The 25885-nt window shown below is 51.4% G+C and overlaps 1 protein-coding gene across 1 annotated transcript; it reads left to right on the top strand.

The window, feature by feature from the left end:
* Positions 1–1810: 1810 nt before the first annotated feature.
* LOC142257530 (oocyte zinc finger protein XlCOF7.2-like) lies at positions 1811–2933 on the top strand. Its single transcript, XM_075329676.1, has 3 exons — positions 1811–1856; positions 1939–2062; positions 2657–2933. The coding sequence occupies exons 1-3, from the start codon at positions 1812–1814 to the stop codon at positions 2752–2754; spliced, it is 267 nt and encodes an 88-aa protein (XP_075185791.1). The 5' UTR covers position 1811; the 3' UTR covers positions 2755–2933.
* Positions 2934–25885: the final 22952 nt, after the last annotated feature.

Consider the following 25885-nt stretch of genomic DNA (forward strand, 5'->3'; position numbering starts at 1 on the left):
CGACCGATGGGAGGGCCGCGGGTGTGTGTGTATGCTCTATTCCAACAAAATCCCCATACTCAGATTTTACCGGTAGTAACATTTCTTTACTAGGAAACATGTTTATAATACAATCAACTGAGCTATCTGCACACATGGGTATATGAAGCCCCTGGACTTTCACTCCTTCCGGGTATGCAGCAAGAAAAAAAAACAACAACAAAAAATGGCGGCAACTTTCCCTAACTTTCCCTACAAACACGTACCAGTCTATCCCGAAAGAAGATGTCGCTCCCACGTCGCAGGCCTGGGGTCTCGCGGTGATGGGTCCCGGTGCAGCGCTGGAGAGATGAAGCTCCTCGGTCTTTTCTTTTCTTTTATCTTCCCCAGCTGGTGACGGATTATAAGTAGTCTTTTGGTCCCGGAGCACGCCGGGCAGAAGAAGGCAGGTCACAGTCCCTGCAATTACACTCAGATGGCGGTGCTCGGTAGTCCGGTTAACTCCCTGAGGAAAACAAAGTTCTGCAGACTGGGAGTGACAGAAACTGCTTTCACCGGGTGATTTCCTCCTGACTTCTGCGGCAAAACGAGCCCTCTCTTCAGGGAGACCACACGCAGGACTCTCCCCACTGAGCTCCGGAGCTGAACACCCCTTTCCCGCGTCTTCTCTTCTGGTTTTTCACACACCAGCTCCTGTGGGGAATTTCCCAGCTCTGTGTTTGTCGTTGTACAGTACGACGCTGCCCCCTTGTGGGCAATTGCTGGAACAGTATTCAAAGCCATTTCTACAGAAGGGATACAGTCGGACCTGTTGACCCCATTACAATCTCATCCTCTTTACAATAAAAGATCTTTTGTTGTTTTCTTTTGATTTTCCCTGATTGACCCATAAAAGATGAATAAGGACAAAGATCAAATTATGGTGATATTAAACCTGAGTCTGGAGATAATCTTCCATCTTACTTTAGAGGTGAGAGGCTCTGATGTCATCACATTACATCATTATCTATGGGGATAACAGAGGATATGACCGGGGAGGTGAGAGGCTCTGATGTCATCACATTACATCATTATCTATGGGAATAACAGAGGATATGACCGGGGAGGTGAAAGGTTCTGATGTCACCACATTACATCATTATCTATGGGAATAACAGAGGATATGACCGGGGAGGTGAAAGGTTCTGATGTCATCACATTACATCATTATCTATGGGAATAACAGAGGATATGACCAGGGAGGTGAGAGGCTCTGATGTCATCACATTACATCATTATCTATGGGAATAACAGAGGATATGACCGGGGAGGTGAGAGGCTCTGATGTCACCACATTACATCATTATCTATGGGAATAACAGAGGATATGACCGGGGAGGTGAGAGGTTCTGATTTCATCACATTACATCATTATCTATGGGGATAACAGAGGATATGACCGGGGAGGTGAGAGGCTGTGACGTCACCACATTACATCATTATCTATGGGAATAACAGAGGATATGACCGGGGAGGTGAGAGGCTCTGATGTCATCACATTACATCATTATCTATGGGGATAACAGAGGATATGACCGGGGAGGTGAGAGGTTCTGATGTCATCACATTACATCATTATCTATGGGAATAACAGAGGATATGACCGGGGAGGTGATGGACTCTGAAAATGTCTGTAGTGATATTAATGTCTCCACACTCAGGATTACGCAGTAGTGAAGACCTCTAGTGATCGCTGTCAGGCCCCTGTGTGTGAAGGACGGGGGGGAACCCTGAGCCCAATCCCGGGGCCTCCACCTCATCCCCGGATACATGAGGACATCAATGACCAGAAGATGCTAGAACTGACCAACAAAATGATTGAGCTGCTGACTGGAGAGGTGACACTGCTGGGAATGCTGGGACATTATACAGGACGGCACTGGAGGATTCTGGGTGATGACGGTATCATTGTGTTGTCAGGTTCCTATAAGGTGTCAGGACGTCACCGTCTATTTCTCCATGGAGGAGTGGGAGTATCTAGAAGGACACAAGGAGCGGTACAAGGAGGTGATGATGGAGGAGCCCCAGCCCCGCACATCACCAGGTAATAGACAGGACTAGTGATGAGCGAGTACTAAAATGCTCGGGAGCTCGAGGCTCGGGCCGAGCATCTCAAAATACTCGTGTACTCGGCCCGAGCACCGAGCCCAATGTTATCCTATGGGAGACCCGAGTATTATTCTGAAATGACCCCCGGCAGCATGTAGAAACCATAAAACTGTAAATTAAAAAAAAAACCGTGCGTGTGTGTGTAAGCGTGCATATATATATACACGCGGAGTGGAGTGCGGGAGGGGCCGTAGCCGAGCGGGGAAGTGTCGGGCTAAAGGCACGGTCACGCTGTGCGGGCCGGCCAATCACTGCAATTCCACAACAGGGCTGTGGCATTGCAGTGGTCTGCCAGCCAATCCCTGCATAAGGGATGGCTGTAAAAAGAGTGCCAACATGAAGACCACGAGTACAGCACGAGTATCGCGAGATTACTCGGTCCCCGCCGAGTAGCCCGAGTACATTGATACTCGTGCGAGTACCGAGTAGTAACAAGCATACTCGCTCATCACTAGACAGGACTGAATACACCCGGCCTATAATTATCTGTATGTAATAATGATGTCCGTCCTGTCTGTGTCTCCTGCAGGTCTCTCCAGTACGAGGACGACCCCAGAGAGATGTCCCGCTCCTCCTCCTCCTCCACAGGATCCTCAGGTAGATGGAGATCTCCCCTATGAGGTGTAGACGGCTGTGACCTCCTTGTGGTCAGTCTTGTTTTCTCCTCCAGTATTAGATGTTTTATACTTGTGTAATGAGAGCGGTGGAGACGGCAGGATCACAGCTGACCACAGACCTCACATGTCCGGATCTTATCTCCATTATTCCCGGGGACTTTTACAATATTTTGTTTTGCAGATTTTGGATCCGGATAAAGATCTGAACAATATTAATTCTCCAGAGAGAAATGTGAGGGGCGATCAGCGGAGTAACGAGGGGATTCCTACAGATCACCGCCCCGGTGAGTACAGACCACCCAATAACGCACACAAGTCACACATTCCTATTTTCCACTCTTTGCTGTGTCAGTTTCTCCAGCGGTATATTAACCCTTCATGTAAAATACACATGAAATGTGAATGGATCTGTGATCCCGGTGCAGGTATTAACACGGGATGTGCAGTTATGTTATAGAGAAATACAGCTGGACATGAATTCTGCCGATGTGAGCGAGGACGAGATCCAGCTCTTTCCTATTATCCGCTGTCAGGGCTGATGAGGGGTTTCTTCAGTTTAGGGACTAAAGGGCTATTTACATGCTGTGACATCGCCAACGATATATCGTCGGGGTCACATCGTTGGTGACGCACATCCGGCGCTGTTAGCGACATCGCAGCATGTGACACCAAGGAGCGACGTTCAACGATCGCAAAAACATCAAAAATCGTGGATCGTTGACACGTCGCTTCTTTACCAAATATTGTTGCTGCTGCAGGTATGATGTTGTTCGTCTTTCCTGTGGCACCACACATCACTATGTGTGACACCGCAGGAGCGACGAACATCTCCTTACCTGCATCCTCCGGTAATGAGGAAGGAAGGAGGTGGGCGGCATGTTCCGGCTGCTCATCTCCGCCCCTCCTTTGCCATTGGACGGCTGCCGTGTCATGTCGCTGTGACGCTGCACGAACCGCCCTCTTAGAAAGGAGGCTGGTCGCCGGCCAGAGTGACGTCGCAGGGCAGGTACGTCTGTGTGACGGGTGTTAGCGATGTTGTGCATCATGGGCAGCGATTTGCCCGTGACGCACAACCGACGGAGGCGGGTATGCTCGCTAGCGATATCGATACCAATATCACAGCGTGTAAAGCACCCTTAAGAATCCATTATCTCCTATTACACTCATGTCGGTGTGTGACAGATGCAGAACATGGAGCCATAAAATTAGGGTCCAGTGTGTTTTAAATAAGAATTTAGGGGGGCATGACCTGGCTATGGATGAGTGAGGACACGCGGTGTCTGAGCTCCTGCCGCTGGACCAAATATCAGCAGATGCACACAGCCTACAGAGCCAGAAAGCAGACTATGACCCGGAGGAGAAGGGGCAGAACGCAATGGTGCAACATCCAGAATCCCAGAAGCCTCCAAAGAACTCCTAAAATGGCCTTGGTTCATACCTGTGCACCAGCAACTGCGGTTATGTAGGGGGAGCCTCCTGCACAGCTGACACCGAGCAGCCAGACTCTGCTCAGATGTATGTTATGTCCAGGCATGGGAATCCAACGGCCAGCCGGCGGTGCAGAAGGTGTGTGAGTGGTGCAACATGGACAGCGGGCCTGGGACTCCAAGGCCTGTGGGTACAAGGCGGATCCCTCTTCTCCAACGCGGTCAGATGGTCGCACAGTGGCCCTGGATGGAGACTCTCACATGGTCTCAGAGGGCCAGAGCCTACACAACAGGGGGATCCTTCCTGATGGGAGACAGAGCTTGGGGCAGTGATAATGATGTTCCCGGGAATGCTGGGCCATTAGTGCACTGCGTGGGCCCACAGGGATCTTGGGTAAACTTAATGAGTTGCACACACGCTTAACTGCCATTCCCACCAAGGAGGATATGGAGGCCTATATTGCTGGGCTAGAACTGGCATACCGCACAGAACTGTTCGCCATGAGGGGGGATGTGGAGCAGGTCGATGCCTGGAGTCAGCTACACGCGGTGAAAATGCAGTGCCTTGAAGACTCCTCACAAGCCCAGAGTGCCATATTAGAGCAACATTCCTGCCAATTACAGTACATGGTGGAGGCTATGTGTGGCACCCCTGCGCTTCAGGCGCCACAGGGTATTACACCACTTTTAAGTGGTAATATCTATCCCGGGTCAGGAGGGGGTTAACTGCTGGTGTCTTCACAAAACACACACACACATACAAAACAATAAAGTTGTTTTAGCCATCACGAAGCATGGGACTTTCCCAGTCGCTAGGACATCCACTGGGGGCAGCACCACATGGGGTAGAAATACACTAGAACAGAACCTTCCTGGGCTCAGCTTCTGGTAACACCTAGCACTGACAACTGGAGTTTGTGTTTCTCCCTCTTCATGGGCCCATGATTTGGAACAGGAGGCTTGGTCCGAGTTCCGGATAGCAACTGAGAGACACTTCACTAACAGACTTTCACGGGCACCAGCGGGCAAGCAGTCTGTAAATATGCCCGTTCAGTGTTTGGTCCTGTGGGTGGGTGCTTGTTTGGCTGGCTGTATATTTTCATTTCCATGTTAAGTCCTGGATTACGGATACCTGAACGCTGGGCTGGGAAAAAGTCACACAATGTTGCTGATAGTGCTTGTGAATGTGCAATGTCTGGTGCCTGGCAGGTGTCATCTGTGCCTGGACAGGGGATTGACAAGCATGTAGCTCTCTGTACTTTCTTCCTCCCTCTCCACCTGGCCCACATGCAAAGCTTATTCTTTAATTGGGAGCACAGAGAATTTGAGGAGGTGTGGCGCCCCTGACCTGGTCAGGCACCACTGAGTACTGCACCCATGCTGGGGACAGCACAAAACAGGTAATCCAGAAGGCTGACCGAGGTGTGACTACACAGGCGCATAGTGATCAGGTCTCACACATTTACCTTTGAGAGGACCCCTGGGGATCCCAGGAGGGGGCGAAGCCTCCATCTCCACTCGAGGGGTGTGGTAGAGAGCCTGGTTGCTAGGTGACGTAGGCAAGAACAGGAGAGGAGGGAAGAGTGAGCTGAAGACAGTTGAGTGAAGTTCAGGGAGGGCAGAAGCAGACCCTGTAGCTCTACACAATTCTGACAACGTACGCGCAGTGACTACCGACGGGGGAGAACGGTCACCTGGTAGTGCTGCCTGAAATCCACACACAGCTAAAGAGAGAGCAACGGAGTGGAAAGTAATGAGACTGTCAGGGAGGTACCAGGCCCAAACGGGTAACAGGTCCCGGGGCAGGGATAGATCCACCTGTCCTTTGCCAAACCTGCATGAGGGGGCACTTTACACCCCCAAGACAACACCACAGAGTCCGCAGCCACGTAGCAAAGTGAGGGCCCATAGCTCACAGGAGGCAAGCAGCCGGAGTGACCTGGTCCAGGCTACAAGCAAACGGGCCAAAAGAAGGGGAGAGAGGCACCAGCAACTTCCCTGGGCGACCCCAGCAGGGCTTCAAGCAGGGGTTACCCCAAAACACAACGGGCTAAGGAAGGCAAGTTGGTAGCCACCCTCATAAGTCAGCCTGAAGGACACCTGGTTCCAGCCTGGTTCATCCCAGCTACGCCCGGGTTACTCACCCTGCCACCATCAGTGAGTAAAATCCCTCAAAGACATCCTGCTTGTGCGTGTGAGTCATTCTGCGACTTGTAGTTCCACACACCTACACGGGACCCTGGGGCATGCCTCACTCTCAGGAGGCTATTACAACTGACTGCACCTACTATCAGCCCCAGGCACCCCTAACCTGCAGTGGCGGTCCCCACTGACCGCAATTCTGAGAGTGGCGTCACGACAATCAAAATAGAGGATTTCCTACCTGTGACAAGATCCAGCCGCGTGGAGTCCCTGAAGGTAATGCGCCGCTGCACCGACACCGAGCCTCGGGGCCCCACAGAGGCACCAAAGCCGGATGGTTATGCTGATTATGGCTTCATCATCACCCCATCGTCGTTGTTTCCTCAATTTTTTGTAGAAAGTCACAGATTTCAGACATCTATGTTCATGAGTCAGTTTTTATGCATGGGGGCTGACTGGAATACCTCATTTTGGAGCTGGTATTATAAAGTGCAATGGACTATATTTGGCGCTATATAAATAAAAATTATTAAGCTGTGTGTGGTATTCAACTAATGCCTTCTGTTGGTCAGAAAGCCTTGCCAACTACATGTGCAATGTGGAGTTCCAGCGTGGTCACGTCACACAGCTGTCGCTGAGCTGCCACTTGCAACCACTGCTGAAGCCCTGCCAGACAAGTGGCAGCTGGAGTGGATTGGTGGAAATGGGTGCACACACAGCATACCTTCACAAGTAGCTCTGGCAAATTGGGCTCGTTTTTCATAAACTGCTGAACCACGAAGTTGAGCACGTGGCTCAGGCATGGTACATGTGCGAGCTTCTTAAGCTTCAGAGCCACCACCAGGTTACAGGCATGTTATCACACATGACCATGGCTGGTTGTTGGTTCGAATGGCAACAGACACTGATCTGTCTCGTCTATTAGACCTCTCAACAACTCTGCTGCAGTGTGCGATTTATCATCTAAAGACAGTCATTTAAACAGAGCCTGTTGCTACTTCACCGAGGCAGTGCTTCCAGCTTGGGACTAATGGGGAGGGTAATTCAGACCAGGATGAAAGGAACTAGAGGAAGGACCCTCCAAAATATCTGGTAGAGGGCCACCTGTGGGCCTTCCCAAATGTATGAAAGAGGGCCTTTCAAAATGTATGAGTGAGGGCCCTTCAACCATTATGGTTAAGGATTGTGTCGCGGGCGGGGAGGAGGGTGTCAGCACACTACGCTCCCCCCTTCTGCTCGGGTCCGGCGACTGCTGCTCAGTGGTGGCTCGAGCGGTGGGCCGGATCCCGGGGGTTTCTCGAGCGGCACTCCTCGCCCGTGAGTGAAAGGGAGTTTGTTGGGTGTGGGGATGATCTTGTCCGTGACGCCACCCACGGTTGTGGTGATTTCACCACCGCTGCTTTATACGGGGCTCCCGGGGATGGTGATGCGGAGCAGCCAGGTGTTGTGTTGCCCCTCCGTGGGTAGGGGTTGGTGATCCCGGGGCCCGGTGATGGAGAGGGAGGTGCAGGGCCTGGTGGGCGCAGGGACGCGGGCCAGCGCTGTGCCTTGCGGCACTGTGGTACTCACTCAGCCTGAGATGTGGACACAGTTTGTACGGTAAACCAAACGGCTGGTAAGACGGTCCCACGGACGGCTGCACTTGCTCTCCCGGTAGGTGACGGTGATGTCCCTCTTCCTTGCACCTTGGTGTACTTGTTGGTTGCGATGGGTCCCCACCGGTAACCCGCTCCCCGGCTTCAAGCTGGACCGGGGGAGCTCTACTCTTTGCCCGCAGGCGCTGGCCCTAAGAAACGGGTGCCTTGGCGGTGGCGGTGTCTCTTCTACACTGGCTGGGCTGTTGCCTTCAATCGGGACTTGGTTGTTGGGGGATCTACGTCCCCTTCACTGACGGATTTGGCAAATTTGGCGACTCCTAGCCTTGCCGGGGTCCGAGAGGCCCCTGCCCTGGTGCTGACTGTCCTTCGGAACACTGCTCCAGACCGCCGGGCACACAGCCAACGGGGTCCTTCCAGGAACTTCCAAACGGTCCCCCTCCAGACAGTCACCGCCGTTGCTGACCTTGCTGACCTGGCCCTACACAAAGCTGGACCCTTCAGGCTTTCCTTCCTTCTTGTCACCTCACTTGCTTTCCTCCTTTACTACTTTTCTTCCTTCACTTTCACTTAGCTGTTTACTTTAACCCTGTCTAGACTACTCCTCCACTCCTTCCACTTCCTCCTCCTAAACTCAACTGCCTGGTTTCCCCCGCCTCCAGAGCTGTGACCTCCTCGGTGGGCGGAGCCAACCGCCTGGCCCACCCCCTGGTGTGAATCATCAGCCTCTGGAGGAAGGCAACAAGGATTTGTGGTTAGCTTAGATGTGCCTACCTGGGATGTAGGGTGTGGTGGTGTGTGACCGGTGTCCCCTGGCTTGCCCAGGGCGATACATTCCCCCTTAGCAAAATGCAGACCGTCCGCGGGCTGCCGTCCAACACCGGTTTTATTTTTCTGAAAAAGATAACATAGTGATATAACATATTTACATTTTTAATAATAACTCTTCCCAAGACGGGAGGCACATTTCTTTTAACGTTGCAAACGGTTTACGGTTACGGTTTCCGCTCTCTCCCACCCAAGCAACCTGGCCCTGATGCTGCCCCTAAAACCCAGGCAGCACCCCTTGACCCACAGTCCAGCACACGGTACCCGAGCGGGATCTGTCCTTCCCTCCAGAGGGTAGCCACCGGTTCCTTTGGTGGCTGGGCCCCAGCCTGCTCTGCTCAGGGCCCTCCCTCCAACCTGCCTCTCCGGAGGCGGCATGGCGGAAAACGGTAACGGTAAACAACATATTTACAAGCCACTTAACGTTTGTGGTTGCCCTGCAAGTTCACGGGCTTGTCCATGGATAGTCCTCCATGCAGAACTTTAAACGGTCCCCACGGGGACAACGGTGCCGGCTCCAGCCGGTTGCAATCACAAAGCAAATCAGGTAAGGCACTCGGTCATCATCATTTTTCTTATCATTTTCAAACTTTTTAAACTTTTCAAACTAACAACCACTCCTTCACATTTGCGGACCCCTTTTACTCATAGAACGGTCTCCCTGTACCTAAGTGGGGGTCTACCTAGGTTGGAACGGGTGGACCTTCGGGGCCCGGTGTCAGTGTTGCTAGACAGTGGGGTAGAGGGAACAATCGGTTCCTCCTCCCTGCTATAGTGTGGAGCAGACTTAGGTGTAGGGGGGCTGGGTACAGGTTCATCCCTGGGCACTGGCACTGGTTGTGGCTCACGGTTAACCGCTTCCACTACTTCTTCATCCACGGGTTGTGGGAACAGTATCACTGGAAGTATCACCGCGCCGTTCTGTGTAGGCCAGTTTGCTGGGAAGTCACCCATTACAGTGTGGATTACCTCTGCTGCCTTCTCCACTGGTGGAGGAACCGGTACTTCAGCCTCTGCCTTCAACGCTGGGGGGCATTTTTTTAGATGGTCCCGGGAAACTGTGGCCAGGGTGCCCCCTTGGTCACGACTGATCTGGTAGGTCTTCCCATCTCCCCATTCTGTGGGTTGTATGACGTAAGGGACTTGCTCCCACTGATCATCCAGCTTGTGGGCTTTTCTCTTCCGTTTCAGCACCACATCTCCTGGCTGGAAAGGACCTGCGGGCGCCTTCTGATTGAACCGGTGCTCTTGCTGTTCTCGACTTCGACTGAGGTTTTTCTCCACATACTCCTGGATTTGCCGGTACTGTGCCCTCCTCCGACTTTCTCACTCTGCCGTTGAAGGGAGTGCTTCCGGGGCCTCCAACCCCATCTCCAGATCCACCGGCAGGCGGCCAGGCCGAGCCCTCATCAGATACGCTGGGGTGCACTTCGTCGAGCTGGACGGGATATTATTGTACATGTCGACCAAGTCGGGCAACTTTTCCGGCCACATGTTCCGTTCTTCCAGCGGTAGCGTCTTGAGGAGCCCCAGGACCAAGTGGTTCATTTTCTCGCACATGCCGTTGGTTTGGGCGTGGTACGGAGTGGTCCGGATCTTCTTGCAGCCGTACAACTGGCAGAATTCGTGAAACACTTCTGCTTCAAAAGCCGGGCCTTGGTCAGTCAGCACCTTCTCGGGGTACCCATGGGGTCGGCAAAAATAAGCCTGGAACGCTCGAGCAGCGGTTCGACCAGTCAGGTCCTTAACGGGGACTACCACCATAAATCTTGAGTAGTGGTCTACCATGGTCAATGCGTAGGTGTACCCACTTCGGCTAGGGGTGAGCTTGACATGGTCTAGGGCGACCAGCTCCAGCGGCTGATGGGTGACTATGGGATGTAACGGTGCCCTCTGGCTAGTCTCGTCCTTTCTCCTCAGCGTACAAGGACCGCACTCTCGGCACCAGGCTTCCACCAATTCACGCATCCCACTCCAATAGAACCGCTCCCTCAACAGCATCTCCAGCTTCTTCCACCCAAAGTGGCCAGCACCATCATGGTATGCCCGCAGGACAGTAGCGACATCAGCTTGAGGAACGACTAACTGGCATATTTTCTCATGGGTCTTCGGGTTGATCAGCTCACGGTACAGCCTCCCTTGGTGTAGGTAAAGCCGTTTCCGTTCTTTCCACAAGCGTTGGGCTTCGGCTGGAGCGGCAGGGTCTATTCCCATAGCACCTTGTTCCACCAGAGTCTTGACAAGGCGGACAGCCGGCGCTTAGTCCTGGGCGTCCTGCCACTCTTGACTGGGCCGCGGGTCCAGATCCACCCTTTGCTGACATACTTGTACCCTCTCAGTAGGCGGCTGGTGAAACGCAGGCAACTCGATCTCCTCGAGGTCGTCATCCTCGCACCCCTCTTCTGACAAATGGGGCATCCGGGAGAGTGCATCAGCATTTATGTTGACACGACCAGCTCGGTACTTTATGGTGAAATCATAGTTGGCTAGCCGGGCTACCCACCGCTGCTCCAGCGCGCCCAACTTGGCCGTGTTCAGGTGAGTCAGCGGATTGTTGTCCGTAAACGCGGTGAATTTTGCTGCCGCCAAGTAGTGGCGGAACCGCTCCGTGATAGCCCACACCAACGCCAATAGCTCGAGCTTGAAGGAGCTATAGTTCTCAGGGTTCCTTTCGGTCGGCCGGAGTTTTCGGCTAGCGTAGGCAATCACCTTCTCCTTTCCATCCTGGACCTGGGATAGGACCGCTCCTAGCCCCACGTTACTGGCGTCCGTGTGGAGGATGAACGGGCGCCCATAGTCAGGGTACGCCAGGACCTCTTCTCCGGTCAAGGCCGCCTTCAATTGGCAAAATGACTCCTCATGCTTGTCCTCCCACGACAGTGGGGCTCCAATGGGTCTACCACCTTTGGTCTGTCCCACGAGGAGATCTTGCATGGGGGCAGCCATCTTCGTGTACCCCTTTATAAAGCGCCGATAGTACCCCACCAGACCCAGAAACTGCCTTACTTCCCTCACTGTAGTTGGTCTCGGCCAGCTCTGGATGGCAGTGATCTTCTCAGGGTCGGGGGCGACACCATCCGCACTCACCACATGCCCTAGATACTGCACCCTGGGTTTCAGCAGGTGGCATTTTGAGGGCTTCAACTTCATCCCGTACTTGGCAAGGGACGCGAACACCTCGGCCAGGTGCTCCAGATGGGCTTCATACGTCTGGGAATAAACAATCACATCATCCAAATACAGCAGGACGGTCTCGAAGTTTAAATGTCCCAGACAGCACTCCATCAACCGTTGGAAGGTCCCGGGGGCATTGCACAGCCCAAACGGCATGCTATTGAATTCGCAGAGCCCCATCGGGGTGGTGAAGGCGGTCTTCTCCCGGTCCTCTGGGGCCACGGCCACTTGCCAGTATCCGCTGGTGAGGTCAAGGGTCGAGAAGTAGTTTGCAGTTCTCAGTGCAGCCAAAGACTCTTCAATACGAGGTAATGGATAGGCATCTTTATGGGTTATCTGGTTGATCTTCCGGTAGTCCACACACATCCGCATGGTACCATCCTTCTTCTTAACCAGTACCAACAGAGCGGCCCAGGGACTACAGCTGTCCCGAATAACCCCTGCCTCCTTTATATTCCTCAACATATCTTTGGCACACTGGTAATGTGCAGGGGGAACAGGTCTATACCTCTCTTTGATAGGAAGATGTTCACCTGTGGGAATGTGGTGTTGGACCCCCTTGATCTGCCCAAAGTCTAGGGGGTGCTTACTGAAAATCTGTTCGTACTCCTGCACCACCCTGTGTACCCCTGCCCTGTGATGTGTAGGGGTATCATCAGTGCCTACATGTAGCTGTTGGTGCCACTCATTTGTGTCCCCCTGGGGTGGGGGAGTGTTGGTGGTAGGTGGGAGTGTGGATGGACTGGCTTCATGGATAGTGTGAGGGTCCAGGGTGAGCAGCTTGGCAATGGTGGCATACCGGGGGAGACTGACTTCTTCCTCCCCACAGTTCAACACTCTCACAGGCACTCTCCCTTTCTTCACATCCACCACCCCTCGGGCGGCCATTACAGTGGGCCAGTGCTCGGAAGGCATGGGCTCCATCATCGCAGGGTAGTCACGCCCCTGAGGCCCTACTGCTGCCCTACACCAGATCATCATCTCACTCTTATGGGGCACAGTCAATGGAGCAACATCCATCACTCTCACTCCACCAATCTCCCCTCCTGTTGAGCTTACATGCTGGCGGTACATCAGGGCGCGGATCTCACGCTGCACAGCCCTCTGCCGGCTCCCCGCCGCTGTGGCGGCTAGCTGTTGCAATAGGGTCAACACATCAGCCATGCAGTGTTCCATCACATTGGTTCCCAGCACTATTTTCGGGTTATGATCACTGGGTTCATTCATGATCACAATCATACCCTGGTGTTGTAGTTCAGCTTGCCCCACTGTCATAGCCACTTGTTTATACCCCACCTGGGTCAATGGAAGTCCATTAGCGGCAATCAACGTTATACTATTGTCTGGAGGCGCCAGCTCGTCTATGGCCCAATACCGCTGGTACAACGTGTATGGTATGGTAGTTACCTGTGATCCAGTGTCCAAGAGAGCCATCACTGGTATGCCGTCCACAGCCACGGGGATGATAGGGCGGGCCCCGATATATCGGTCTCGCCAGTCCGGGGGGCCACGATGTTCTACTCCTGAGGATTGGCCCGGGGCCCCAGGAGTTGCTCGTTTAACGGGCACTGTCGGTAGTAATGGCCCGGCTTACGGCACTTGTAGCAGATTGGAGGTCTGCTCCGCGGGTTGTTAGCACTTCTCCGCTGCATCCAGGGAACATCCTCGGGACTGTCAGCAAGCTGTATCTGCGCTGGAGGCTGAGATCTGGTCAGAGGTTGCAGTGCAGCAAGGATTTTGGCAAGGTCTCCGTCCATGCGATGGACCTGGGCTGCCAGCTCTTCTACTGTGCTGCTCGGGGCTGCAGGTATTAAAGAGGTTGGTTTGGCCGAGGCCGCCACAACGGGAGCTGTCTCGACGGGCCACGGGACGGGTTCCAGAACTTCAGCAGCTGGGGGCTGTAGTGCTTTGATAGCCCGCTCTTTTAACACAGCAAAGTCCACATCAGGGTGTTCCAGGGCCCACAGCCAGAGTTGTTTACGATCCTCAGGGGACCTCATCCCCTGCGCAAATTGCTCCACTAACATCTTGTTGCTATCCGCCTCATTAATAGAGTTCACCCGCTTCAGCGTGCGGAGGGCAGTCTGCAGACGTAGAGCATAGTCCCGAATGCTATCCCCAGCTCGTTGCCGGCACTGGTAAAACTGCATCCTCAGCTCAGCTTCAGTCCGGGTCTCGAAGGCAGTCTGTAGCTTCTCAAAGATGGTGGCTACAGAGAGCCGGTCCCCCTCGGCCCAGGTCTCCGCTTCCTGCTCCGCCGCACCGGTTAACTGGCCTAGCACTATCTCTGCACGTTGCTTATCAGTCAGGGGGTACAGCTCTAGCAACGGGTTAAGCTTTTTCCGGAAAGCCTGTAGGGCATCCGGTTTCCCGTCATACTGCGGTAGCCAGGCAGCTCCAGGCGCATAGGGCAAGGAAAACGGCATGACCTGAGCAAGCGCGGGGGCCGCGGCACCTCCCGCCGGTACGGCCGGGACCTGGGCAGGCCCATTCCCATCCGCGGGTGCCGCTGCGGCTGCGACCACCGCTCCTCCAGCGGCTCCGTCGGGCGCAGACATCTTGTTTCCGTCCCCCTTAGCTCTTTCCGGCCCCTCCTCTCTCGGGGCGGGGTTTTGGCCTTCGCGCCTCTACTGCTCGAGAAGACGCTCGAGCGGGAACTTTTCGCGCCAAAGATGGCGGCTTCTGAAATTTTTCTGCCGGATACCTCCGGCGGTAACAAGGCGCACCTCTACCAAACGGCAGAGCGGTAAGATCCTGTTCGTGACGCCAAGTTGTCGCGGGCGGGGAGGAGGGTGTCAGCACACTACGCTCACCCCCTTCTGCTCGGGTCCGGCGGCTGCTGCTCAGTGGTGGCTCGAGCGGTGGGCCGGATCCCGGGGGTTTCTCGAGCGGCACTCCTCGCCCGTGAGTGAAAGGGAGTTTGTTGGGTGTGGGGATGATTATTGTCCGTGACGCCACCCACGGTTGTGGTGATTTCACCACCGCTGCTTTATACGGGGCTCCCGGGGATGGTGATGCGGAGCAGCCAGGTGTTGTGTTGCCCCTCCGTGGGTAGGGGTTGGTGATCCCGGGGCCCAGTGATGGAGAGGGAGGTGCAGGGCCTGGTGGGCGCAGGGACGCGGGGGCAGCGCTGTGCCTTGCGGCACTGTGGTACTCACTCAGCCTGAGACGTGGACACAGTTTGTACGGTAAACCAAACGGCTGGTAAGACGGTCCCACGGACGGCTGCACTTGCTCTCCCGGTAGGTGACGGTGATGTCCCTCTTCCTTGCACCTTGGTGTACTTGTTGGTTGCGATGGGTCCCCACCGGTAACCCGCTCCCCGGCTTCAAGCTGGACCGGGGGAGCTCTACTCTTTGCCCGCAGGCGCTGGCCCTAAGAAACGGGTGCCTTGGCGGTGGCGGTGTCTCTTCTACACTGGCTGGGCTGTTGCCTTCAATCGGGACTTGGTTGTTGGGGGATCTACGTCCCCTTCACTGATGGATTTGGCAAATTTGGCGACTCCTAGCCTTGCCGGGGTCCGAGAGGCCCCTGCCCTGGTGCTGACTGTCCTTCGGAACACTGCTCCAGACCGCCGGGCACACAGCCAACGGGGTCCTTCCAGGAACTTCCAAACGGTCCCCCTCCAGACAGTCACCGCCGTTGCTGACCTTGCTGACCTTGCCCTACACAAAGCTGGACCCTTCAGGCTTTCCTTCCTTCTTGTCACCTCACTTGCTTTCCTCCTTTACTACTTTTCTTCCTTCACTTTCACTTAGCTGTTTACTTTAGCCCTGTCTAGACAACTCCTCCACTCCTTCCACTTCCTCCTCCTAAACTCAACTGCCTGGTTTCCCCCGCCTCCAGAGCTGTGACCTCCTCGGTGGGCGGAGCCAACCGCCTGGCCCACCCCCTGGTGTGAATCATCAGCCTCTGGAGGAAGGCAACAAGGATTTGTAGTTAGCTTAGATGTGCCTACCTGGGATGTAGGGTGTGGTGGTGTGTGACCGGTGTCCCCTGGCTTGCCCAGGGCGACACAATTGCATGTTGAGTCTGTGGATATGGTGGAAAAGGAGCAGCAGGAGAACCCCCCCACACCCCCTCCAAAAAAAAAGAAAATCCACAGATCCCATCTTGTGCGCAGTGTGTCTGGAATTAGTGTAGGGATAGCTTGTGTTGTTGGTCATTGAAGGGGCAAATTTTACAAAATCTGTTTTATTCTTTTCACAGAAGATTGTGGCATTATACAGAATACATATGAAGAGCAAGTAATTGTCCCAGATCTACCCTCAGTCCTTCACACCCAGGATCCGTCATCTGCTGCTTCTAAACAATGTCTGGATTCACTGCAGAATGTTCAGCAAAATAAAGGCCACAGAAGAGATGTTAAACAATAAAGCGCTCACACAGGGGAGAAGCCGTATTCATGTAATCAATGTAGAAAGTGTTTTACCCAAAAGTCAGCTCTAATTTCACACAAAATAATTCACAAAGGAAAACCATTTTCATGCCCAGAATGTGGAAAATGTTTTAGTGTGAAATCACAGCTTGAGGTTCATCTAAAAACTCACACGGGGGAGAAGACATTTTCATGTTCAGAATGTGGGAAATGTTAAAGTTGGAAATCACTGCTTGATAAGCATAGAAAACCTCACACAGGAGAGAAGTCATTTTCTTGTTTAGAATGTGGGAAATCTTTTAGTTGGAAATCAGAGCTTAATATGCATATAAAAACTCTCACAGAGGAGAAGCCATTTTCATGTTCAGATTGTGGGAAATGTTTTATTAGGAAATCACAGTTTGATGACCATATAAAAACTTACACAGGGGAGAAGCCATTTTTATGTTCAGATTGTTGGAAATGTTTTATTCATAAATCAGATCTTAATGTGCATCTAAAATCTCACACACGGGAGAAGCCATTTTCATGTTCAGAATGTGGCAAATGTTTTATTTGGAAAAATCATCTTGATCAGCATTAGAGATGAGCGAACCGGTCGTGGTTCGGCTCGAGTTCGGTTCGTCGAACGGAGGTCTCGTTCGAGTTCGGTTCGGCGAATGTTCGACGAACCACTCGAACCGCATAGGAAAAAATGGCAGGCAATCACAAACACATAAAAACACCTAGAAAACACCCTCAAAGGTGTCCAAAAGATGACAAACAACTCACAACACAACACAAACACATGGGAAAGTGACAAGGACATATACTCATGCGAAAACAAAACAGCTGAACAAGGAAAAAGAGGAGGAGACAGAGATATAGGCATGGCACGCCCTTCTAAAATCATGTAAAACACCGCAAGGTGACTCCAAGCGGTGTTCTCCCTTTTTTCCAAAAATTGGGCCACACACACACCCACCCCTTCAGTGGCAGCACTTGTGCCCCAGTTGTACACTTCACAGCTAGATTTGCATCAAGCACATTCAAAAATACGCCATACTTAACCGTCCCCAGGAGGACACCGGGGTAGGTAGCTAAAGGTCCAGTCACTCTAAGCAACTTAACAGCGATCCCAACAACGATAGGGATCGCTGGTAAGTTGCTAGGAGGTTGCTGGTGAGATGTCACACTGCGACGCTCCAGCGATCCCACCAGCAACCTGACCTGGCAGGGATCGCTGGAGCGTCGCTACACGAGTTGCTGGTGAGCTCACCAGCAACCAGTGACCAGCCCCCAGCGCCGCGTGGAAGATGCCGCGCTTGGTAACTAAGGTAAATATCGGGTAACCAACCCGATATTTACCTTGGTTACCAGCGCACGGAGCTACAAGTGCAGAGAGCAGGGAGCAGCGCACACTGAGCGCTGGCTCCCTGCTCTCCTAGTTACAGCACACATCGGGTTAATTACCCGATGTGTGCTGCAGCTACATGTGCACAGAGCAGGGAGCAGCGCACACCGCTTAGCGCTGGCTCCCTGCTCTCTTAGCTACAGCACACATCGGGTTAATTAACCCGATGTGTCCTGCAGCTACATGTGCACAGAGCAGGAGCCGGCACTGACAGTGAGAGCGGTGGAGGCTGGTAACAAAGGTAAATACCGGTTAACCAAGGACAGGGCTTCTTGGTTACCCGATGTTTACTGTGGTTACCAGCCTCCGCAGAAGCCGGCTCCTGCTGCCTGCACATTAATTGTTGCTGTCTCGCTGTCACACACAGCAATCTGTGCTTCACTGCGGGACAGCAACAACTAAAAAATGGCCCAGGACATTCAGCAACAACCAACGACCTCACAGCAGGGGCCGGGTTGTTGCTGGATGTCACACACAGCAACATCGCTAGCAACGTCACAAAAGTTGTTCGTTAGCAGCGATGTTGCTAGCGATGTTGCTTAGTGTGACGGGGCCTTAAGTCTTTCCTGATCCCAGCTCTTTTCATCTTGGCTCCTTTTAAAAAACACAGCAAGCAAGGGTTACTCCAAGTGGAGTCTCCTTTTTTTTTTTCAAAAAATTGGGCCACACAGACACTCACCCCTTCAGTGGCAGCACTTGTGCCCTATTTGTACACTTCACAGGTAGATTTGCATCAAGCGTATTCAAAAATACGCCATACTTAACTGTTCCCAGGATGACCCCGGGGTAGGTAGCAAAGTTTTTTTTTTTTTTTTTTTTTTTTGATTTTAACAATAAATTTTTTATTGATTTTCAAATTATTGATACAGGAAATAAAAAACATTAAAGAATGGTGATTGATTGATTCATGTATAGCTTGGAGTAAGTTATAAACATTTGATATAACATAAAATTCAACTGAAGCCATTTTGGCCATCTAATCCATCCCATTATAAACCATTTCTTATAAAGCTGATAATTATAGTCTGGTAATAGGATGGCACTACAAAAATTATTTTTCTGGACTTATATATAATCAAGTAAATTTCCAATCGTAAACCCCAAACTTGGGGGACTCTCTACATTCAACCAGAAGAGAGAGAACTACTAAAGTAGAGCAAGAAATATAGCAAGCTAGAAAGTAAGAGAAGAATTAAGACAGAAAGAGTTTAAGACATCGCACATTATTTCAAGATGTGGTGGTATAGTGAAGAAGACAAGAACGCCTCCCATTGAAACCAGGTCTTGGCTACTGTATCTCTTTCCTGTTGGGACCCCGCCACCAGTAATTCCATGCGGTGTGTCATGCCCACCTCCTCAAACCATTCCTCCAACGACGGGGGATCTATGGATCTCCAATGTCTGGGGATCACGGTTTTTGCTGCCTGCAGTAAATGTCTAAGCAGTGATTTTTTATATTTAGATTTGGATATGGGGAACATATAGAGCAAAATTGCTTCCGGGGACGGAGGAACTGAAATTCCCGTCACTTCCAGCACTATCCTGAGGACTCCGTTCCAAAAAGCGTTCAGGGTTGGGCATGACCACCATATGTGTACCATCGTTCCCGCCTCTGTCCCACATCGCCAACACGTATCCGGCACCCCTGGAAACCATTTGTTCACTGTTACTGGAACCCTGTACCATCTCGATACTATTTTATAACTCGTTTCTTGTGATTTAGATGCTATGACTGATTTATGAGAGAGGGAGAAACACTTGTCCCATTGGGTTTTCGTGAAGGTTTTATTCAGTTCAGACTCCCATGCTTTACAATAAGAGGGTAGGGAGAGGAGATCTTTTTCCGAGAGCAGTCTGTAGATAACCGAGGTCGTATGTGGGATGACAGGTTTTGTGAGACAAAGTGTTTCAAAAGTAGATAATGGGCGTATCAATGTTTCTTTTTCGGGGATAGATGTAAAAAAGTGCTGGAGCTGGGTATATTCATATACTTGTCGTGGCGTTGGGGGGGTTTCTCCCAGGATCGTGTTAAGAGACAGTAGTATCCCGTTTGGGGCCACCTGGTAAAAACGCAGAGGGCGGGATTTGGGGTGGCCTAGGAATATTGGGGCGACACAGCCTGGTTCGAACATGGGGTTGCCTGAAATAGGAAACAGTGGACCATTCCTGTCCACCAATCCTTTTTTCATCAAGGGGACGTTCAGAGTCTTAAGCGTGTTGGCTGTTGTATAAGATATTTCTAGGTTGTTTAGCAATGAGGGAGACCGAATCCAGGGCAGGGTTCCCACCGGTATCCGGCATCTATCCGTTGCCATATGGACCCACATTTTCGTCGAATAATTGTGGATTAGGTCCAAAACTCGAGCATGAGCTGCTGCTTGATAGTAACGACGACAATCCGGTAAGCCCGTCCCCCCCGCGTCTTTGGGTCGAGTTAATGTTTCCAAACGGAGTCTCGGGTGTTTTGACGCCCATACGAAGTTCCTAAATTGTCGCCGAATTCCATCCCAAAACGATGCTGGGATGTAGGTGGGGATTGTGTGAAGTAAGTACAATAGTCTGGGCAGAATGGTCATCTTTAATATGTTAATGCGACCGAACCATGAGAAACTCGTACGCTCCCATGTGGCCAAATTAGTGTCCAATCTGGAGAGAAAAGGCTGAAAGTTCAGATGGAACAATCTGGAGAGATCCGAAGGTAGCCGAATGCCCAAGTAGGTTATTACATTGTCCGTGGGCCACTTAAATGGATAATGCGACCTCAGAACCCGAACCGTCTCGTTGGAGAGAGACACATTCAAGGCCTCGGACTTATCCATATTGATCTTAAAATTGGACCATCTACCGAATCCCTCCAGGAGATCCACCAAGTTAGGTAGGGAGGACGTTGGGTTGGTTATATAGATTAAGAGATCGTCGGCGAATGCGGAGCATTTATATTCTTTACCGGCTATTTTGATTCCACGAATTTCAGGGTTGTTACGGATGGCAGCCAAAAGGTGTTCCATAATTAATATATAAAGAAGGGGGGATAGGGGGCAGCCCTGTCGGGTACCATTATGGATGGTAAAGGGGGTTGAAATTGAACCATTGATTTTTAAATTAGCTGTTGGAGAATTATATAGTGAGAGAATTTTAGCGCGAAAAGAGGGACCGAGGCCAATATGTGTAAGAGTTTGTGAGAGGGAAGGCCATGAGATTCTATCAAACGCCTTCTCGGCATCAAGGGATAGAACCATCAACGGTATTTTATGGGTCTTTGCGTAGTGTATAATATCAATAGTTTTTAGGGTGTTGTCCCTTGCTTCTCTTCCTGGGACAAAACCCACCTGATCCAGATGGATCAGTGAGGGGAGCAGTGAATTTAGCCTATTAGCTATTAATTTAGCAAAAATTTTTAGGTCAATATTTAAAAGGGAAATAGGACGGTAACTTTTACAGATGTGCGGATCTTTACCTGGTTTAGGAATTACTGTTACATAAGCAGCCAAGGATTGACCCGGGAATGGACAGGACTCAGAGATAGAGTTGAATGCGACCATCATCAATGGAGACAATAGGTCTGCAAATGTTTTGTAAAATTTCCCTGTAAATCCATCCGGTCCCGGGCTTTTATTGCTCGGTAGGTTTTTTATTACCTCTGCTAATTCTGAGTGGTCAAAAGGGTTTTCTAGGTCCGCTAACGCTTCTGGACTCGGGATAGTGAAGGGGGATGTGATTGAGTGAGAGGGGTTCACCGGCTTGGGGAGGTTGTATAAATTTGAATAATATGTACGAAAAGTGTTTGATATCTCCGCTGTAGTATGGACCATGGTATCAGTAGGCCCCTTGACACAGGGGATAAAGTTTTGGGTGCATTGCGAGCGTAAAGCTCTAGCAAGCATCCTCCCAGGTTTATTGCCGAATTCATAGAAGCGGCTACGTCCGATTTGGAGGTATCGCTTATAAGAATCGTCTAATAATTTTTTGACTTCCTGTCTTGCTTTGAGGAGATTTCTTAATGTTTCTGTCGAGAGCGCATTTTTATGGGCTAATTCAAGTTTGGCAACGGTTTGTAGGGCGGAGCTCAAGGCTTGGGCTTTTGCTTTTTTCAGGCGCGAGCCGTGTTTGATGAAGACCCCTCTTAGCACACATTTGAGTGCCTCCCATTTGAAAATAGGGGCAGTTGTGTCGGAGAAGTGGTCTGTGATAAAGTGTTTTATGGTATCCTGTATGTCTGACCGACACACAGGGTCAGTAATCAGGTTTTCATTTAAGCGCCAAGGGCGTACCGTTTTAGAGTGGGAGGGGATCGCCAGGGAGCAGTAGATTGGTGCGTGGTCCGACCATAGAATGTTACCGATTACCGTGGAGGATACCCATGGGAGGGCTGAGTGTTGGACCAGGATATAATCAATCCTGCTATAGGAGTCATGTGGTGTAGAATAAAAAGTATAATCCCTGACCGCCGGGTGTTGTAGTCTCCAGGCGTCACACAGCTGTAGCCTGAGAAGGGCTTTCTTGATGTATTTAATGGTTCTATATGAAAGATGCGATTTTTTCTTTGAATTGTCTAGTACTGGGTCTAGTGTGAGGTTGAGATCGGCGCATAAAATTACCGTCCCCTGTATCAAGGGGGAGGAGACATCTACCAAATTTGATATGAAGTTGGCTTGATCCTGATTAGGGGCGTATACATTTAGCAAGGTTAACGTTTGGCCTTCGATTTTTAACGTGAGAATAATGTATCTGGCCTCTCTGTCTACCGTGCAGCTGATCAGTTGGTGGGGGAGGGATCTGTGGATGGCAATGGCAACTCCCTTAGATTTATTGAGGGGATTATTGGCAAAATGCCAAGTGGTATAGTGTTTGTGTTTAATATTCGGTGTATGGTTTACTTTGAAGTGTGTTTCTTGGAAACATATTATCTGTACCTTTTGTCGGTGAAAATGTTGTAGGATTTGCGCTCTTTTTTCCGGTGTATTCAGACCTTTGGCATTGAAGGAGGCAATTCGAACTTCTGTCATTCCGGCCGAACAGTTTAGTGATTCTGATGAACGTAGGGTTTCGTGCGATGTCGTAAGGGAAGTAAAGGCAGAGAGATTAGGGCGTATAGTAGATACAAAGAGACAGAGTTTCAGATAACAACAAGAAACAGAGGTATAGCCTCTGAGTAGAAAAACTAAAAAGGTACTAACGTAGAACAGGAGCTTGTGCAACCTTGAAAGGCGGGACAGAGGCTCACACCCTATGTGGGGCGAAGTCTAGTCTGGCAAGTGACAAGGTAGCACAGGAGCCTGCAACACACTGTAATTAGTATAACATTATAACCTGATATAACTGAATATCCACCGGCTAAGTGATATGGCATTTAGTCTTTGGGTAAGAGGAGAATTATATCTCAGGTCCTGTAAAAGGTAACCGTTAAACTTGAAGAGAGTTATGCATTATACATCGGTCTCCTTGTTACTAAGTACTATAAGGTATCCCGTAAGTCCGAAGAAGGAACAATCTACACAGCAAGTATTGTCGAGATTGCAGGTTTCAGGTTCATTTCCTTCTTTCATCTTCCTTTTACACCACTTGGCCTTTCTTGGCAGTTGGTCACATGAGTTTTATGAACAGTTCTAAAGTGGTGCTATTGTCTCCCGTCAAAGTAAAAGCGTTAGGTTGTGACGTGTCGACCCGTTATCGGTTCTCTTTTATCACTTCCCTTTGATCTGTCTCTGTGGGGAAGGCCCAAAGGAGGACGACCCCATGATTTTGGGGGTCTCCCAGGAAGACTCAAGCCGTTCTCCGTGAGAGCCACCCAGTCAGGCAATGTGATAGTAGGTAGGCCCAGTCCGGATAGGAATTCTCGCAGGTCTCCTGGTGTGCGTAGCATAAAGGTCTGGGGGCCCTTTCGCACCGACAGGGAGAAGGGAAACCCCCATCTGAAGGGAATCTCCTTCTCCTGTAAGAGGGTGAGTAATGGTTTGATAGCAGCTCTCTGGGCCAATGTATAGCGGGATAAGTCCGGCATGATTCGGATAGGCTTGCCTTGATAAGAGAGTGTTCGTTTCTGGCGTGCTGCTTGTAGGATTAATTCTTTTAGCTGGAAAAAGTGGATCCGGCATATTATGTCTCTTGGTTGTGGGTTTTTTGGGTCTGGAGGCCTGAGTGCTCTATGGGCCCTGTCTAGCTCAATGAAAGTGCCTGGAGGGCGCCGTAGTAGGCCGTTGAAAATGGAAGTTAGTGTGGCCGAGATATCTGCGGTAGAGATGGATTCTGGCAGGCCCCTAATCCTTAAATTGTTCCTCCTATTCCTGTTTTCGAGGTCGTCTAGGGTGGATTGGAGGTTTTGTATTTGAGAAGAATGACGGTTAACGGTTTCCGTCAGTGTTTGTAAGGTACTTGTCATGGAGTCACGAGATTGGTTGAGTGAGTCAACTTTTGTTGAGAGATCCGATAACTCAGAGCGAAATATGGCAAAATCTTGTTTGCATTGAGAGACAATCTGAGTCGTTAGATTAGTTATGTCCTGTTTAGTGGGTAGCAAATTTAATAGTATGCGAAGATCTGCCAGGGTTACCGGTCTGTTTTCCTCTGATGTTGTGAGTTTAGGCATCATTGTGTTCACAGGGGATCTCCGATCATCACTGGTGGGAGATGAGGATGGGCTCATCAGGCCCGCCGCGGCCTCACTGTGTTCTGGACATGTTGTTGTCATCTGTTTCTCCTGTCTAGGTGGTGATGGCCTCGTCTCCATCTCTATCTCATCAGTATCCCTGGGGGAGACCGAGGGCCAGGAGGATCCCGTTGACCACCGAGCCGGAGATGTAGTGGTGTGTAAAGCAGGGGGGTCGGTCCACCTTTCCTGCAATATGGGTTCTTGTGAGGTTAACCCTGGGGCCTCAGCTGCCGTTCTGGGGTGATATATATGTTTTTCAGGTGCCTCTGTGGGTGGGCGCAAGGAACCGGAAGGCAGCGACCCCCCCTCAGCCGTCTCCCCCTCCTGCAATTCCACCCCACGGTAGCAGGACTTGGCAGGGGGTCCTATGTTTTTATAGGTACTTCCAGTACCCTGCGGCTCCCTGCACACCTGTCTCTCCCTTGGTGACTGTGGTGGAGAGACCTGTGTTTGCCTGTGGGCCTCTGTTATGTGGGTCGGGGTAGCGCAGCCTTTCCCTCCCTCCCTGCGCCTCACCTCATCCCGTGCCTCCACATCCTGCCGTTCCTCCATGCTGCCCCTTCTCCGTGCGAGGTCCGGCTGCTGCTGTGCCTTGGTCGGCGGTTGGGACTTTCCTCCAGGCTCTCCCCCGTGCGCTCCGACCTGTGCATGAACAGGCACCTCCATGTAAGCGGCCGCTCCGTCACGTGGGGGAACGCCATCCTGGGTTGCTGCCCCTCTTCCTTCCTCCAGCCGCGTGGGTGACCGTTGGAGGGCCCCTCCATCACTACCAGTCAGTGGTGGCGGGGATGCGGTCTGCTTCAGGGGAGTCTGGTGGATGGCCGCGCTGACCTCCAGCTCCTCCATGTGCCTGCCGCGTGGTGAGTCTCCTCCATGCTTCTCCGACGGGGGATTATGGAGCTCACGGCGGGGAGGATTGGGGCGGGTAAGCAGGGTAACGATGTCCCCCTTGATGGCAGGGGGCTGTGAGGAAGCCCTGGACCTGGTTTTGCGGGTCGATTTACCCATAATGAAGGTGGATGCCGGTGGATTTGTTAGGGTGAAGCAGGAGCTCCAGGAAAAGCAGCCTCACACTTCCATAGCTAGCCACGCCCCCGGTAGCAAAGTTTTTGCTGAACCATGACTTGTTCATCTTGGCTCCTTTTAAAAAACACAGCAAGCAAGGGTTACTCCAAGCGGAGTCTCCCTTTTTTTCCAAAAATTGGGCCACACAGACACCCACCCCTTCAGTGGCAGCACTTGTGCCCCAGTTGTACACTTCACAGTTAGATTTGCATCAAGCACAATCAAAAATATGCCATACTTAACCGTTCCCAGGATGACCCCGGGGTAGGTAGCAAAGTCTTTGCTGAACCATGACTTGTTCATCTTGGCTCCATTTAAAAAACACAGCAAGCAAGGGTTACTCCAAGTGGAGTCTCCCTTTTTTCCAAAAAATTGGGCCACACAGACACTCACCCCTTCAGTGGCAGCACTTGTGCCCCAGTTGTACACTTCACAGCTAGATTTGCATCAAGCACATTCAAAAATACGCCATACTTAACCGTCCCCAGGA

The sequence above is a fragment of the Anomaloglossus baeobatrachus genome, chromosome 1 (genome assembly GCF_048569485.1).
Source record: "Anomaloglossus baeobatrachus isolate aAnoBae1 chromosome 1, aAnoBae1.hap1, whole genome shotgun sequence".
Taxonomy (NCBI): Eukaryota; Metazoa; Chordata; class Amphibia; order Anura; family Aromobatidae; genus Anomaloglossus; species Anomaloglossus baeobatrachus.

Bases quoted from the DNA above. Each gene is read 5' to 3' on its own strand.
- LOC142257530 (XM_075329676.1), top strand. From the start codon at position 1,812: ATGCTAGAACTGACCAACAAAATGATTGAGCTGCTGACTGGAGAG. The intron at 1,857-1,938 runs GTGACACTGCTG...TTGTGTTGTCAG, and splicing joins TTGAGCTGCTGACTGGAGAG to GTTCCTATAAGGTGTCAGGA. The intron at 2,063-2,656 runs GTAATAGACAGG...TGTCTCCTGCAG, and splicing joins CCAGCCCCGCACATCACCAG to GTCTCTCCAGTACGAGGACG.